Source organism: Neltuma alba, unplaced genomic scaffold, assembly GCF_004799145.2.
Source record: "Neltuma alba isolate B1F8T4 unplaced genomic scaffold, ASM479914v2 tig00012991_pilon, whole genome shotgun sequence".
In the NCBI taxonomy this organism is placed as follows: domain Eukaryota; kingdom Viridiplantae; phylum Streptophyta; class Magnoliopsida; order Fabales; family Fabaceae; genus Neltuma; species Neltuma alba.
Window position 1 is genome coordinate 409,109 of NW_021637344.1, and position 17,124 is coordinate 426,232.

The following is a 17,124-nucleotide window of genomic DNA, read 5'->3' on the forward strand; positions in this document are numbered from 1 at the left end:
TGAAGTTGAACTAGTTCCAGGGAACATCTCCAAGACATGATTATGTTGGACGAGAGGATTGATGTGAGGGTTTAAGTCTGACCATGGATTTATTGTCGTGCAGATTCGTTACGTCGATGTTACCTGGTTTGGTTGGCTTTCCAGTACGATTCTCCTGAAATTTGTCCGCCTCAGTTTGGGACTTCAGCGAAGATATCCCCATCTGATGATACTGAAGAAGAAAACAGAGAATCGGTTTCATCTGAGAAATCCCGAACATTGGATACGGTTAGGGGGTCATGATGTCACAGAGTGGAGATCCAGCTCCCGTAATATCGTGCAATGTGATTATATGAGAGTCCGGTTTCTCCTTGCCGTATTTTTCCCGCTGCATTTGGCTTCGGTTTGGGAGTGATTAGGTCAAATTCTAGTAATGCAGAAATTTAGGGCCTGTTTGGTTTTGTTTTTTTGTTTTTTGTTTTCAAAACATTTTATAAAACTGTTTTCTAGAACAATTTTTGAAACCAAAAAAACAAAAAATCTGTTTGGATGTTTATTTTAAAAAATTATATTTAAAAACAAAAAATACAAAAAGTTGTTTGGAATAATTGTTTTTAAAATCATATATTGAATGTCACTGTTTTTTAATACAATCACAGCCTTTGCAGCTTCAAATAAGAAACAGGTGGTACAAGAAACATAACAATGACAACATATAATGCATCATACATGATTACATGCATTATTCATAATTCAAACGAGACAGAACAGGAATCATAAACAGTCCAGTAGCAAGATAAATCTGAAATATTCATTATAAGCTCGATCATCTATATTGATTAAAGCTGTTACTATAGAATGTGCAAGATAAATCTGAAATATTAATGTAAAAGAAAAATCATAAAACAGATATTCTTCTACCTCTTCCAGTAGTTCAGCTTGGCCTAGCACTGCAATCATGCAACCGTAATGTTTAAATGATGGTTTGATCTCATATTTATCCATCACTCCTCAAACACCTGGAGAGAGCATTTTCAATAGATCCACATTAGCAATATATGTCAATTATTGCTGTTACAACAATAACGTTAAACTCAAAGTCGTTCTTATACAATCATGAATCCATTTCCCTTGTTGAAGTGAGCCCATGAGCACAAGCATTCTCACTAGGCTCAATCCCTTCTTCCTGCATCCTGTGGAAAAGCTCTAATAATGCCTCCATCAGTTTCCCGTTTCTTACAGACCCGCTAATCATAGAATTCCTTGTGACAGAAGCTCTTGTAAGCATTTCATCAAACAGGTTCTTGGCCTCTTCAGTTTCCCTCCATTTAGAAGGACCTATGATCAATGAGTTCAAAATTATAACATCAACGAGACCATCAAACACTCTCTTCGCTTCACTGAAGAGCCCACTATTCGCATAAATATACACCAGTCAACTACGAATAAATCCATCATTTTCAAGACCCAATTTCAAAACTCTCTCCCCTGAAGATGAGCTCCTTCATGTCCAAGACCCATCTGAGCAAGTCTTAAAAGCCGACATTCAGGTTGAGTCTCTAAGTACATTTCAACGACATGAATAATATAGTAGTTAGATAAAGCAACAGAGCATATCAAACTATCATTCATAAAAGTAGCAAGACAGAGGAGAGCAACGTTAAAGGAAGTTTTCAACATTGTGGAAGAAGCATAATGCCATACCTGAATTGAACTCAAACTAAAGACAAGCTCTCTTGTTTTTATAACTTCGTAGCTCTATCAAACGGCGCCACCAAAGCCGCTGTCCTTACCCACTAAATTGTATACACGAAAACCCACTAAATGGTACAAATTAGATTTCAGTTGAAAAATTGACTAAACTAATCAGTTAGGAAGAGAGAGTATAGATTGATGACTCACCGATTGAGGATTGAAAAGGGAGGAAGGAGAGACTGGGGACTAGAAATGTTGGAGGAATGAGGAAGCAGCAATGAGGGAGAGAGGGGTAAGGAAATGAGTGCACCGGAGATATCGATGAAGTGAGGAGATGACGAGCACCGAGATTAGAGAATGGACTATGAACACGGAAGGACGAATCTTTAAAGAAAACTCTTCAATCGAGAAACAAGCATATTTTTATGAACTCTTAAGTCTAAATTATTAAATTTGATATTATTTTTATCCTAAATATAAGAGCTAATTGACTAATTTGAGTAGATTAAGAAAATAAATTAAGTTAGTTATTTGTAATAAATAAGTGTTGTCTTTTTTTAAAATATTTTTACTAATCAAGTTTATTAGTTAGAACTATTATTATTAGAAAGATTATTTTAAAAATAAATAAATAAATATAAAAAATAAAATAAATTATAATATTTAAGATTAAAATGAAAATCAGACGAAAGTCTCGCGTTAAGAAGCAAGGTAGCATGACAGTTTCTTATCGCCGTAGACCATTCACGTAACAAACGCCGTGTGGGACATAAAAGCCCAAGGCATGGCCCTCTTATCTTCCTGCTCAGCTTTTTTTCCCTTTGCCTGACCTAAATGTCAGGCACTGCCCTAGCATTCATCTTTGTTTAATGGTCTGAGAATTAAGACTGCCTGGGTTTCTTTCCTTTCCTTTCCTTTCCTTTTTCTAGCCATAATTGGCAGGGTTTCAAAGAATTGATTTTAATTAAAGATGCATTATCGGGCCTCAGCTTTGGCGAACTTGCTTGTCCCCGAAGCATCGGGTCACTGCCGCAAGTATCTGTGTTCAATTTATTTATCATTCATTAATTATAACATTAACCAACATATTTTGCCCCAAAAAAATAGTTATAGACACATCCCCTTAAGTAAGGGTGGTATCTCTCTTGCATGCTAGTTAACAGGGGAGAGCTGACCCGAAGCACATCGACAGTGATTCGGTGAAAATAGTTCATACAAAAGCAAGATATATGTAGCTCTATTATTATTATTATTATTTTTTTTTTGGTTCTGTTGGACAGTAACATATAAGCAGCTCAAGTGGTCAACATTTCATTGCTTTCCTTAAAATAAAATCTCTAACAAAGAGTGGCAAATGGTACATGATGGTCATGACGAAAGAGTGATGGCCATGGGAGAACCATGCAGGTGGTTTCTTCCTCAGGATGGCAGCTACAGTCTGTTTAGCGAATTCGTCCGTAGGGGTGGACTTGGATTTCTGGGAAAAGTAAGCTCTCTCTCGGATGGCAGCTTCAAAAGGCTTGAATAAGTTCCGTTCAGGCATGCGGTCGTAGCTAGCTGCTGCAGAATGTCCAATATTTGACTTTATAGCTCCAGGGACCACAGTCACGACATCAATTCCAAAATGGCTCAGTTCCAACCTGTAAATCACATTTATGTATCCAAAAAAGGAAAAAAAAAAATCAATTAGGTTGAAGTGAGGTTATGCACAACCGATTTTTGTCACCGATACTATTGTGAATTGTCACTATAGTAGATTTAGGGGTGTTTGGCTACTTAAAAACATTTTTCCACAAATCATGATAAACTTCTCTGAATAATTATTTCCTATACTGTAAAATCACTCTTAAAACTATAATTTTGATTATATCCGAGCACCATTTTAATCAACTTTGAACACAAATTCTATGAAACAAGTTTGAAGGACAAGCAAGTTACCTGAGCGTATCTGTTAAAGCGTGAAGAGCAGCTTTGGAGGAAGTGTAAGCACCAGACCATGGGCCTGGGGCCATAGCAGTTACACTGCCAATGTTTACAATCTTTCCCTGTTTCCTAGCCGCCATATGAGGAACACAGGCTTGAATCAACTTCAGGGGGCCTGCAAATGTGAGAGAAACGTGGAACATGCGGTCTTTTATTGGCATTTGGCAATGACAAATAATGCTCTGTTATTATACCGGTCCTCTTGTACTATGCAAAGATAGAAATTTCACATACTAGGTAGGACTGGGAAGAATGTTGGTCTTTATAAATGGTCGGTTTCAATTTGAAAAGTAGTATTAGTTCATGAGACACCATGATATTAAAGAGTTAGTTTTAGTACATGAAAATAACTACACTTGAGGTTTGAAATAAGAGTGACTAAGCTTAAACAAGTGTTGCCAACTTCTCAGAGACTATTCGCACAACTTTCCTTCCAATCTCTTCTTCTAGTAGGCTTCAAACAAGTATTCCCACCAACCCAGAATTCCTGAAGCTACTGTGCCCTCTGTTTCATAGTTCATCCCAAGATACTTTAAATCTTTGATCCATACAAGTCAACGCTACATAGCAAATTCGTAAATAAGCAACTCCATATGCTTGAATGTCAAATCCTTAAAACCTCCAAAAAAAAAAAATCATATAGGGCCTGGAAACATACACCCGCACAACCAAATTGCTCCTATCACTTAAAGGTTTGAGTGTAATCGGCAGAACTACAGAACAATTCACAACGCAGAGAGAACTTGAAGTGATCATGATACGAACCAAAAACGTTAGTGTCAAAAGTGTGGTGGATGGCGGGGAGAGGGACCTCGGCAAGTGGGCCGACGCATTGAACACCGGCGTTATTAACCAAAACATCGATCCGACCGTACTTGTTTAGGACGTTGTTGAGAGTACGGTTGATGCTGTCATCCGACAGAACATCGAGCTCTTGCAAGAAAAATCTGGGGTCTTGATCCAGATCCGCCATGGATGAGCGCGACCTACTGGTAGCCACCACTGTACAGCGGGAGGCGGCGAAGGCGCGTGCGAGAGCATGTCCTATGCCTCCCTGAGAGCAGCCGGTGATGAGAACAACGGGTTGAGGCTGGACATCCATGGAGAAAAATACGCGAATTTGGAAGAATATGAGCAGACAAGTATGTAAGTAAACTGGCCAGAAACTTAAATGAGTAGGATTTCATAAGATCCAATAGCATGGGAATGGCGTGTCCGAAGATTCATCAGATTCCCGGCCGAACTTTCGTGAAAAATTTTGATTCGTTGGCCTAGTTACCCATTCGCATTAAACATGGGAAGAGCCGAGGCGGATTTCATTTCGGACCCAGCCCACGTAGGTTGGATCTGCAAACTGATAAGCACCCATACTCATCAGATCTAGACGGTCGAGATCGGATCTAGACGGTCGAGATCTGATCTGGACAGTCTAGATTTAGTTTTAATTTTATTTTTTTAAAATAATAATTTTAACAGGTATAGGATAAAAAATAAAGATAATCTCTTAACTATTATTTTTTAAAATATAATTTTTTCTATTTTCAAATAATTATTTAAAAATATTAAATCTGAACGATCCAAATTACTCATCAGCTGATGAGTACTGGGTGCTCATCACGCACAGGGTGATGAATTGAGCACCAAATGGGGACCCACGTAGGTTGACATAAAAGTTTGAGTGTGGTATATTATATGAATGGACTGATTTAAGTAAATTAAAAAATAGTTATATAGTTATTTGTAATATATAGGTGTTGTTTTTCTTAAAACATGTATGAGCTAAAATTAATATTATTATAAGAATTACTTTGAAAAAAATAGATAAATATAAAAAAATAAAACAAATCGAGACATTATATTTAGGACAAAAATAACCGTAAAAAAAGTTCTTATATTAAAAACATGAGGGAGTAGTTGTTAACATAAAAATACATATTTTAGAAAAAAATTATAATTAATGAAAAAGTATAAGAAGACAGCAACCCCTAAACTCAAATTACATTTGAATGAAAAAGAAACAGAGAAGGAATAGTAAGAAAGAAAATTTTGATATAGCGTAGGTTTTCGTGCTTTCCCTTATTATAAAAAAATAAAAAAGAAAATTTTTAAAATAAACAAATTTCAAATATTTATTGTTTTTAGGAGTTTTTTTCTCCTAATATTCTTTCCTTTTAATTATATTTTTGCCATCCAAACACACGGTATAAGTCCTAGACTAGATATGAGATTTGGAATAAACAGTGTCGTATTACTTATAATTTTAAAGTGACATAATTTCTTGTAAATTATCATAAATAGACAATGGTTTCTATTCACCTAGGCAGCGTGACTGTGGGACCCCTTGTATAAAAATTCCAGCGACTATTCCCGCACCCAAGCCGGTGCATCCTTTGCTGGCATTAATGATATATTCACCAATGATGAAGGATGCATAGGAATATAGCATATTCTTAAATATGTTATCTTTAAATAATCCGCTAAAAAATATCATCACCAATGTTAAAAGCAATATTACAATAGATTAGATTGGCCAAGAAAAAAAAAAAAAAGGCCGTCATAGTATAGTCAAATAGTTATGCCATATGTAAATTAGCCCGCTTATCTAGTTTAATATATGGATGATATCATTATGTTCCATAATAGCCTCTATGAAGAATTGAAGATATAAATATCTTATTATGATCTGACTTAGTTTTATTTATTTATTTTCCTTTCCATGATTTTTCATGACTTTATATTAAAAAAATTTGTTATTCACTCTGGCAAAAAAAAAAAAATCTGTGTTATTCAAATCAAAATTAAATCGTGTATATTTATTTTTTATTTTCGTCTTCTGATTTTAAAATATTTAGTTTTTAATAATTGTAAATATGTAATAAAAAGAGATCTTAACTATTAATTTTTCAAATGATAGCATATTGAACTTAAAAGTTAAAATCAGAATTATCTAAATGAATTAAAGGTTGAGCAGTGCCCCATATGGACTGCACCATAAGACCAGCTTGATACATTCCCTGTTCCATCTATAAACAACACAATTTTGCGTTTTGGAATGCATTACCATTAACATTTGGTAGCCACGGCCATGAAAGCTCTCTCAGATTTCTTCTTTCATCTCTACGCAAAGACCGTCGTCCTGCTGGTCTTCCTGCTTATAGAATTCATCATCCTCATTCGAAAACTCAAAACACACACCCCTCCAATTACCATCTCCCAGTACCTCCAACTCATTGAAGAGAAAAGCCCCACCGTTTGTTTCACCAGAACACTGAATATGGCGGACCAACTAGAGTGCAGGGTTTGCTTATCTGAGCTTCGAGAAGGCGAAAATGTCAGGAACTTGAAATGTAAACACACATTTCACAAGGAATGCTTGGACCGATGGTTGCTTCAGTTTTGGGCCACTTGTCCTATCTGTAGGAACAGAGTCCTTCCAGAAGATGTCGTGACCAGTTATCGACGGCTTCGGAATCAGGTGAATTATGATGACAATAATGATAACGAGCACCACCCAATTATGTCTTTCTTGTTTGCATTACGTGGTACTATCACCTTGCAAAGATATCTCTGAAACAATTGTCTTCTTGATGACGCATTGTTTGATCTGTGAGTTTCTTTTCTTTTTGGTTGTACAGAGGGAATTGATCATCTTTCCCTTCTGGGATTCCTCGGAAGATTAGTGATGTACCGTCTGCTGTATGTATGAAGATTATGGTAAAAGAAAAATCCAACCTTTTTACTGCTATACTCCCAGCATGACTCTATGATTTGATCGTTTTTTGTAGTAAATGAGCTGGATCTCTGGAAATTCTGTAGATATTAGAGTTTCTATCAGACCAGTTCACGTTGAAAATATCTCAGCAGAAGTAGATATTTGTGGAGATATTACTCTGCAGATTTTCATGGAGATCCATTCTCACAGAAGCAGTTAGATTCTTATTGTCTACAAGGGAAATTTTTCAGAGAGTGACATTGATGGTTAGGTAGGTGGAGAAGTTAGAAGGTTTAATGGATCAAAAAGGTACAAACGTAGAAGCAATTTAAGAGCAACTTTGGTTGAATGTAAGACCCCACAACTCCACAAATCCAGATTTATGTGAAGGGCGCACAAGAGTTAGCTGAGTATAATTGAAGTATTGATTAAAGAGCTGATAATATCGAGAGAGCTTCAGAGGACGATAGGTTCACTGGATTTGCTGAAGTAAGGAACGAAGTGGTACTGCAAATTAAACTAATCAACCAAGTTTAATGTAATGTTTCGCCAGATTTAAACAAAATAATTATAAATTGACACTTCGTACACTCTTTCTTTTATTTGCGTACTACTACCACTAGTTAGCTGTTTATAGAGTACAGTTTGATTGTCCACTCAGGACCACCACGTTTTCCCCTTTATTTCGTGTGCTTTGGATCTGGACTTCTATGCTTTATTTTACAGGAAGAATTACGGGCAAACATTACATTTCCAAATGCCAATCCATGTTGGTTTTCCAGCAAAATAGTGGCAGGAAAAAAAAAAAAAAACATCTGGGTAGATATGGGCAGTGATTTCTTATTTCTAATAGACTTACCTTAATAGAATTGCTTGCAAGTCGCCATCGATCGCTAACAACAGCTTTGTTTCACAAAATGAACACAGTCGCTAAATATTTAATTTCTCAACATCTGAATCAACAAAGTGATGGTTTACTAATTAGCTCCTTCAATTTGAGTCACTTTTGAGCGAAGTAAACGGCAAGGGAAGTATTTCATTGAGATAAGTTGAACATCTCAAGACCTACAATGAAATAAGATTAAAAAAAAAAAGTGTTTGGATTAGCTTTTTATAAGTGATTTTAAAAAGCATGAGATGAGTAGATAAAAAGAGTTCTATCTCAATTTACATAAAAACAATTTTTAAGTGTTTTTTTAGTATACCAAACTCCCTCCCAAAGTCACTGTCATACATAGGGCAGTGTCGTTTTGGCAAACGTTGGCACTATTGAATGAGGAGGAGGAGAGGTAGCTGACCAAATTCAATATCAAAGGACACACTATGTCATTGAATCTTTTGTTCTTTCCGTCCTGATCTGCTGCAAATGCAAATGGTGATCTATTTTTTGTAAGTATGGTATGTTGGAATGATTTAAAATTTCGTTTTAATATAGATATCAGTAATTTTTTGAATATTAAACTGTAGCTTTTGTGTCATTATGATTTCATTGTTAGACTAATACCTGAACACTTTACTGACGAATACTCACAAATTTATGATTGTATTCTTATGGTGCAACTATGCACGTAGTTGCTTTTGTCACTCTTAAAGTGCACATGATGTGTTTATTGTTTTCGTTCTTCCTGTTATTGCTGCTTACCCTCTTATACGGATGTTTAAAAGTTCAATTTGGTTCGATTCTGGGTAAAAACCAAGGGTTTACACAAAATTCCATTTTTTTAGTCGGTTTGCATCATGGTAAAACGATTTTTGAATGACTCTTGAATAGGGCTTGAAATCATTTTCAGCTTGTTTGAAAAAAAACTTTATCAATTAAATATAATCGAGTTTGATTAAATGGGATTTAATTGGTTTTCATGAGTTTAGAACAGGGTGACATCTGGGATGAGACGGCTATAAATGTTATTTCCAATTCCATCATAAGGCGAAGCGAATAACACGGCCAATGAATGCGGCCTCATCCCTACCCTTTTGCAGTTTCCACCGAGTTTGGACATTGACCTCATGAAAAATCCTAATACGGAGAATTTTGTTGTATCACTATCACCCCTTTTGATGCTCACATGCATATCAATTTACGTATAGTACATTTCATATAACGGGCTTTGAAACGAATATACGTGGCGGTTGGATACATATAGTGGAATGGCATGAATGAAAGTTTTTCTGGACAAATATCAAAGGGACTGAAGTGTCATTCTCCCGAGAAAATATTATTCAGTGAGTGGCCATTATCATAGGGACAAGTACTAAGAGATCTCAAGAAAAAAAATTTTAATTACCAAAATTTTTTAATAAAAAGTGATTAGTCTGAACCTGAACCTGTTGTCATTTTTTATTTTGAAACTTATTATTGCTTACTCTTTATTTGTTAATAGATTTTTAAAGTAATTAAATCTCTTTCTTGGGGTGTAATTGTAATTCTTGCAATTATAATTGTATACATATCAAACGTGGCCTAAGTGTAATCATCCAACAACTGTTGCCGAGTTGACAAAAGAACATGAACCCGGAGACAGAGAAAGGGACCGTACACCCACCAGCGAGTCCTACGCCCCAGGTGGCAGGTGCAATATAAAGTGCTAATTAAAGGAAAGCCCTTCTGGATAGTTGGGCCTGCCAATGGTTGATATCATATGGCCCAATCTAATTGTGATGTTAGCCCAAAAACCAGAGTGGGGAACGAAAATGCCCTCTGGAGTCGTTATCCGTTCATGTATCCAATGCCCTAAGCCCATTCTTTTTTGGGCCAACAGCTATGATCCCATTCTACTGACAGGGTTGCCCTTTTTTTTTTAAAAAAAAAAAAGACACTACCAATAGTGAGAAGTTTCTGTTTTGAATTAGACGTAGAGCTGACAAACGCATTACACATTGTAAGAGTGCCGACAAACAAATAAATAAAAAAAAATGATGAAAACATCTACAGATTGATATATTGATATAATATAAGAAAACGTACATAAATTATCTTTATTCAAGAAAAAAAATATATTTATGAATATTCCTTATATCCACTGGAAATGGATAAGGGATACTGATGATTTTTTCGCAGAAAAAAAGATCCGATTTGTTTGACTGGCTCTGGAAATGTTATCTCTTCGCAATAATGGCACATGTTTCATCAATTCCTTTTACCAAACGGTAGGCCCAGCAGTTGTCCACATTCATGCCCAACACCTTTTATTCGCCATAGCAAGAGTGCAAAATAGTCTGGCCACAGGCCTGTAGGGGACCAGCCTTCTTGCCCAGAGTGTCCCCCACACGCTTTTTCTTCTTTTTCCTATTTCGGTGTGCACGCATTGAACTTGCAACTTGTAAATACAATCCCATCAGCTTGACATGCTACCATCAAATTTATTATTATGTTATCCTTAAGTGTTTTAAAAAAATTAATTAATCACCTCGATTTTTTTTGTTTTTCTCAAAATGCCCCGAATCGACACATCCGAAAGTAATTGTTCATCCAGCCATCTTATTTGTCCTGTTCTCTGCTCCATCTCTTCCTTCCCCTCTCCAAAAATGAGAAGCCCAAAGCCAGAGGCATTTCTAAAATTCAATTCGTTCATTCCATTCTCCACAAATTTATTGAATCTCATCCTTACTTCAGTACTCTTTCACTGATCCAAACTTTCCATTGTTTCCATTTTTAATTCCAAAGCGCTGGGGGGACCAAAAATGAAATTGCAGACTTCTGATACGCTAAAGAACTTAAAAGGCTGCGCTGGGTGAGAAGGAAGAACCGTTAACTTGGAGGGAAGACGACCCCGCGGGCATCAAACAGCCGGCGACACCGAAGATCCGCCGACGAGGAAATGTTGGCGCTGGGGGCTGTTGAATTTTATGGAATGATCGATGATTCGTAGAAAAACTCAGTTCTAATTACTACTATTGTGACTGTGAATGTGAATGTGAATATGAAGAAACGGAAGGCAAATAAATAGAGGGAAGGTGCTGAGATAAGCGGAGAACACAAGTTGCTTTAACATATTGGAATAGAACAAAGGATGTACAAATGGAGAAGTAAAAGAGGAAGAAGCATGAGGATCAAGCAGAGAAGAAGCTGGCAGAAGCGGCGACGCCCACTTGGGATTTGGGCTCCCAGGCCCACTGGAGGACCTCTCTCTTGTGCTTCATCAGCCTCTGAGCCAAAACCGAAGCTCCTTCATCAATCCTCTCCTGTGATACGCCAACGCCATCAACGCCAGCCTTCCTCAGAATGCTGACCCTCCTCTCGTACTCTTCTGCCACCAACATTGCAATATCAGACATCCTTGCTTCTCTCCTCCTTCAACAATAACTGGATCAGATTTGTGTTGTTTGTAATTGTAACTGATCATCTCAAGGCATTTATAGAATGCAACGTCTCCGGAGGTGGCCAGTCAGCAGTTTTGGATAAGGCTGAAAGCTCCCACTTTTTTCTGTCTCTTTCATATATCTTTTCCCGTAAAAGTAGTTGCTGCCACGCGCATGTGGGCTTGGTCTGCGTCCTCCTCGTATAATCCTACGCGCCTCAGTCCTTAGACTATGGGCGCATTCCAATTCAACCTGATTTCACTCCCTTGATTTGAGTGAACCGGACGGGATGAAGGTTCTGATGAGATTTACTATAACCATACGCAAACATTTTAAGGGTAGTTCGGTACCCCATACAAACTAAACTACTTTTGGGCGAAACTAATTTGAACTGAATAGTTGCAATTTTCAGTTGTCTTTCTATCTATATGTAAGTTAAAAAAAAGGTGATCAGAATCCGAATGCTACTTTTATCTATAATTAGGTGTTGAGTTGGGCGCATTGAATGATGAAAGCAAGGGGGCGAGGGGCACCGGCCGTGACACGCTCCTCATAGCATAGCAGCATCGCACATGGCCTCTGCTCTTTTCACGTTCATTTTAAACGTGAAATCGCCCACACGCGGACGCGGTTCTCTGCTCTTTATGTTATCGTCCTAAAGTTCTTCGCCTCCGTGTTCTAATTTATTCCACGTCATCGTAGGCTTAGGCGCCCCGTCATATTTTAATACCGCAGCATTTTACATATGGGTAAATCTGCGGTTCCAAGTCGGGAGTCGGTTCTTTTAGATTTTATCTTCTTCCGTCTTTATCATCCGTCTGTTGTGTCAAATTCTTCACAAAGGGCCTTCCTTTTTAATTATTCGAGCACTTTTTTCGCACTCCAAGAATTTGTCACTTTCGAGGCGACGGTGCAGACATGATCTTGGAACCCAAAACTCATTTCCATTTCCCCCTGCTTCACATGTCTCATCTTATTATCTCTTGCATTGTTATGGATTCTGGATGTTGCTACTTGCTATTGCTATTAGTTTGGCCATGACAAGCCCTCCAAAACTCAACGTTACCCCCGAACTGTGTTCCTCCCTCTTTGTCTAGCCCCCCCCCCCGGTTCTCACAGTCTCACAATGGAGGTACAAATTCTACGATTATCCTCTGTTAAGAAGACATAGGAAACTAACAACAATTATAAACCCTTGGGAAGATAGATCGAAATCTCGACAAGTAAAGGACGTGAAGGCCACTGTCTACTGGTTTTAGTCAGTTGCGCCTCCTTAGCTATTACTGTTAGTGGTTGTTTGGATTGGTAGCAAGACTTCTCAAAAACAGATTTTTCAACCGTAATTTATAAAATATATAGACTGAGTAGATGAAAAAAAGCAAAAGAAATAAATTGCTTCCAAACAAGCAGTCTCTCGCCCGTGGCTGTAACTCTTGCGGTGTAAGATGTTTCATCAAGAAAACGCTTTTTATGAATAGTGCAGATGACCGTTTACAACGCTTGTTTTATCCGATATTTCGTAGTGTAACTTCATAGACAGCACACCACAATTCGAGTATTGAACAGCCTGTGAAAAATGCGGACACCATACTTCTTAACAAGTATTAAAGGGACCCTTGTTTTCTTACCTTACTGGACGGAACAGAATTTGTGTTATTAAAAAAATAGAGAATAGAATTTCAAATACACTCACGTATGTGAGCAAAATTATACAAATCTATCTAATTTGAGGCGGCCGGGACATTTTGTGTATAACCGGAAATCTCTGTACTCGGCCCACCTAAGGAGGGGGCCGGACTGTCTCAGTGATGTTATTCTCGTCAGCGAGTAGATGACTCCTTCACATTCACAGTACTCATAGAAGGCCCAGTGTTTTCAGCTGCTGAACATGCTCGAGTGGGAGAGATGGGGGAGACCAATCAGACCCTGCCATCTCGTCATCAACATCCTCAACCACATACTCCTATGATAACAAGCAAAACAATCAGATAATCAAGTTCAATTCAGAATGCTTATTGGGACCTTTTGCGTCAACTTCGAACATGCATTACTAAATTTGTCCATATCGCAATATCAGCATCAACTTTCAAATTTCAATCCCTCAAACTGAGTGCTGAATTTTCATCAACAATACAAACTGGAGGCAACAAGACGCTTTGACTTACAATGCCAAATGGACAAAAGAAATGAAAGTGAGCCAATCGCACCTTTGTTAGCATCCTTTTTGCAAGGATATGATAATGCCGCTGCCATATCCGTTGTCCTACCATAGTAGCCACCAGTGCACTGTAAAATATCCCTATTACAGTAAAAAGTCCTAGAACAATCAATGCCATTATGAATAACAGGGGCAACCCCGCTTCCCCAGCACCTCCCAAGCAACCACCACATTCAGTAGCCATAGTTCCGCAACTCTCGAAGCATGCAGTGCAATCAGTCCACATACAAAGAGTGCCCGGCAAATGACAGTCTGCACAAACTCTGCAGCAACAAACAAGATCAACCTCGCACTACCGTTCTGGATCATAAATTGGCAGCTCACATACGATACTTCTTATGACACAACATAATTTCATCTGTTTAGCATGTGGAAGGATCTATAGGTAAAATATGCATTTTGTACTTTTTCTCTCCATAAGAAGGATGGTTTTCAATAAAGTAAAATCTCTGGCACAAAGAGGACCAAAAACAATTTAAAATGAATCATCATAGTAATGCTTCGGGTGGATGGTAAGAGTTTAATCACGTGGCCCAGCTGTATCAAATTTTCATGAATAAATAGGAGTACAGCAACTACCCAGGTTGACAGCAACAAAGACATAATTCTCGACAAGGCTGAGCTAAATCATTGCGAACCCTTCGATCATAACAAGTAATGAAGCACCCAGAGAGGCCAAGCAAAGCAAAGAACAATAGTGCTCCTACATTTGACAGTACAAACATAAAAATTATGCCCAAAATAAGAATATTCTATGCGGAAAAAGAAAACTCTGAAATAGACTTGTATAAGCATTGGATAACTATGCAAAATCTTAATATTTTACCACATATATAGTAAAAGCTAAGCTCGCTATCAAAACCCCAGATAAGACGAAGCCAATACTGCTGGTAACCATCTATTAGATAAACCAAATAAGCAAGTGAAGTAATGACCTACATACAATGGAAATAAGGTTTTGAATTAGAACTAGAAAAGGACAAGCATCTATATGGCTAAGATAATGGGAATCGTTCACCTACAAGCTGGACAGCCAGAAATATAAACAAAATGTCTCTGGTAACAAAGAATCGAAACTTCAAGGTTCGCCATTTCCTATCAGCAGCAACATGCACACGCAAATGATAAGGAGCCTTGCAGGTTGTGCAGTGAGCAAATGCAAACCCTTCCTGCAAAAAGATGAGCCAACAGCCATATCCATTATGCATGAAGCAACGTCATGTGTAGAACTATTTGGCAGGAAACAATAGTCCAAATGAGCTCATACTTTACAGTTTTTCCATCATTTGGTAAAAGCAAAAACTCAGCCAAAGAGAAGAGGATTATTACAATGAATAGCCAAGACAAGTTCCAGGAAATCATAATACCCACATGGTATGTTATAGCCCAACAAATATGAGAAACATAAGGTTTGCAAACAAGCCAAAGAACACAATTTACGTCACAGCAGAAGATCTGGAGGAGTGATCTTCCCAAAAAAAAAGAAAAGATTACAGGGCACACAGAGCAAACCAAAGTTCTATATACGAACTAAAAATTAAATAGAAAGTCAAATCTTTTCATCACTGGTAATGGGAAGACGCAGCCAGGAAGCAGAGAGTGATCAGAAAGAGGGCCAAAAAGAAAAAAACAGAGAGATTTGGAATCAATGAAAAATTTACGAGACGAACAAATAAGAACATCAACAGGTTCTTGTTGAAACAATCAAGGGACAGCCCAGTGCACAAAGATCCGGAGGTCCTTGTTGAATCAATAAGATGAAGAAATAATTCACTGATGACCAGAAACGGCCAGCAGTCAGGTCAGTTTCCCAAATGCAATCATCATGCGTGAATTAACAGCCAGACTAAGGTCTCTAAACAGATGTGGTTCCTTGCTGTGGCCACATTATATCATGCTTTGATAGTTAAATCAAAATTTGATGGATAGTCTGATATTGCATTCCTACCTTAACAGCTCGCCAATGATCCAAACACTCTCGATGTACATATTTTGATGTGCCCTTGCACTTGCAAGGAGCTATGAAATCTCTACCTGTGCAAAAGAGAGAAGATAAGATACATGTTCACACACCCGATGCAGACATCAAAAGTGACACAAGCACATTTTTTTGCAGCAAGTTAATATACAACTACAATATCCTTCCCAGAAACTCTTTAAATCCCTCAGTGATAATTGAGGCATCCACGACATCATAATGCCTATGACAAATAAAAATAAGTCGTATAGCACTTAAAGAAGTAACCATGAAATGGTGCAAATGATTGCGTAATCATGTAGTTCAAGTTCAAATTCCAATTGAAACGAGCGTAAGAATACCGCGTTGAATTACTCCATGTAATCAAAATAACTGCGATCATGAAGTCTGGTTCGTTATTAGATGTTATTTGATACGATAAAATTGAGCTTAGACAGAAAATTTAGATTAATGAGCAATTATTTAATTAAAAAATTCATTATTTCACATTCAAGCAAAATGAGCTTGGCAGACGTATTGATTTGCCTGGAGTTCATAGCTTAACCAAAATAAAATAAACTAAACGCATGCTCTGCCCAAAATAAATAAATGCACGTAATTCAGAATAACTTTTCATTTCATTTATCACGCCAGAAGCCTAGCTGAGATTTGACTTCAAAAGATATCTGAAATACAATCTGTCCTAACCGGGAAATGAAAATAAAAACAAAAGAGCCCATGGCCAAACTACCGTCAGTTTCGAGACAAATTCGGCATTGAATTTGTTCGCTCGGACCGGCCTCAAGGTCGATCTCGCTAGGGTCAGTGATCGGCGGTGGAGAGACCAGGGGTGAAGAGTCTGAGTGATCCGCCATTAAAATACTAAAAAAATAAAAAAAACTTTAGAGGGCAAGGTAGAATTGAGATGTGAAATAGAGTTTAGAAGTGAGTCCGAAACCATATGGTTGCATAACCGAATCTGCCCGACTGTCCTCCCTCCGTCCCTTTAGTTAGCCTATAAATTTCAAAGCTTCGGCGTCCGTCTGAGGCGGTGGGATCAAACGATTGAATTAGTGAATTCCCCAGTCTAGCCACCTTGTTATGAAAAATTAATAAGCCCCTCAAACTTCAACACAATATGCCTTGAAATTGTGAGGGAAAAAATATATGTATATATATTTTCAAGTATTAATCATGATGTTGATTGCTGATGATGCATGGATGCGTACCGCGACTTCATTCATGTACTCATGTGATTTAAGTTACTGAAAAAATACAAGT

At 37.6% G+C, this 17,124-nt stretch overlaps 3 protein-coding genes and 2 long non-coding RNA genes across 6 annotated transcripts; 1 reads left to right on the top strand and 4 right to left on the bottom strand.

Annotated features, from left to right (window-relative positions):
* Positions 1-772: 772 nt before the first annotated feature.
* LOC114733246 (uncharacterized) lies at positions 773-1,467 on the bottom strand. Its single transcript, XR_003739062.1, has 2 exons — positions 1,412-1,467; positions 773-1,317 (listed from the first exon to the last, which is right to left on the bottom strand). It is a non-coding gene; the product is annotated as an uncharacterized LOC114733246 (long non-coding RNA).
* A 1,378-nt stretch (positions 1,468-2,845) lies between these two features.
* On the bottom strand, positions 2,846-4,904 carry LOC114733290 (short-chain dehydrogenase RED1-like). Its single transcript, XM_028920735.1, has 3 exons — positions 4,423-4,904; positions 3,613-3,772; positions 2,846-3,314 (listed from the first exon to the last, which is right to left on the bottom strand). The coding sequence occupies exons 1-3, from the start codon at positions 4,757-4,759 to the stop codon at positions 2,978-2,980; spliced, it is 834 nt and encodes a 277-aa protein (XP_028776568.1). The 5' UTR covers positions 4,760-4,904; the 3' UTR covers positions 2,846-2,977.
* Positions 4,905-7,073: 2,169 nt separating this feature from the next.
* LOC114733243 (uncharacterized) lies at positions 7,074-7,957 on the top strand. The gene is made up of 2 exons (XR_003739061.1): positions 7,074-7,132; positions 7,293-7,957. It is a non-coding gene; the product is annotated as an uncharacterized LOC114733243 (long non-coding RNA).
* Positions 7,958-11,102: 3,145 nt separating this feature from the next.
* LOC114733244 (uncharacterized) lies at positions 11,103-11,790 on the bottom strand. The gene has a single exon (XM_028920667.1). The coding sequence runs from the start codon at positions 11,642-11,644 to the stop codon at positions 11,420-11,422; it is 225 nt and encodes a 74-aa protein (XP_028776500.1). The 5' UTR covers positions 11,645-11,790; the 3' UTR covers positions 11,103-11,419.
* Positions 11,791-13,254: 1,464 nt separating this feature from the next.
* Positions 13,255-16,886, bottom strand: LOC114733289 (uncharacterized). 2 transcript variants are annotated; one of them, XM_028920734.1, is made up of 8 exons: positions 16,802-16,886; positions 16,595-16,725; positions 15,835-15,920; positions 14,909-15,055; positions 14,713-14,821; positions 14,466-14,589; positions 13,876-14,149; positions 13,255-13,631 (listed from the first exon to the last, which is right to left on the bottom strand). In XM_028920734.1, exons 2-8 carry the CDS (start codon positions 16,716-16,718, stop codon positions 13,524-13,526), a joined length of 972 nt encoding a protein of 323 aa, XP_028776567.1. In that variant the 5' UTR covers positions 16,719-16,725; positions 16,802-16,886; the 3' UTR covers positions 13,255-13,523. The 2 variants fall into 2 exon arrangements, with proteins under 2 accessions (XP_028776567.1, XP_028776566.1); XM_028920733.1 differs by having other exon boundaries at positions 16,595-16,886.
* Positions 16,887-17,124: the final 238 nt, after the last annotated feature.

What these genes read in the sequence shown, in the direction of transcription:
- LOC114733289 (XM_028920734.1), bottom strand. Translation starts at nt 16,718, where the DNA reads ATGGCGGATCACTCAGACTCTTCACCCCTGGTCTCTCCACCGCCGATC. An exon ending in CTTTGTTGCTGTCAACCTGG is followed by an intron (nt 14,150 to 14,465) that starts GTAGTTGCTGTA and finishes TTGTTGCTGCAG; the next exon opens with AGTTTGTGCAGACTGTCATT. An exon ending in CAAAAAGGATGCTAACAAAG is followed by an intron (nt 13,632 to 13,875) that starts GTGCGATTGGCT and finishes TTGTTATCATAG; the next exon opens with GAGTATGTGGTTGAGGATGT.
- LOC114733290 (XM_028920735.1), bottom strand. Translation starts at nt 4,759, where the DNA reads ATGGATGTCCAGCCTCAACCCGTTGTTCTCATCACCGGCTGCTCTCAG. An exon ending in TTTTGACACTAACGTTTTTG is followed by an intron (nt 3,773 to 4,422) that starts GTTCGTATCATG and finishes TCACATTTGCAG; the next exon opens with GCCCCCTGAAGTTGATTCAA. An exon ending in GCTTTAACAGATACGCTCAG is followed by an intron (nt 3,315 to 3,612) that starts GTAACTTGCTTG and finishes TGTGATTTACAG; the next exon opens with GTTGGAACTGAGCCATTTTG.
- LOC114733244 (XM_028920667.1), bottom strand. Translation starts at nt 11,644, where the DNA reads ATGTCTGATATTGCAATGTTGGTGGCAGAAGAGTACGAGAGGAGGGTC.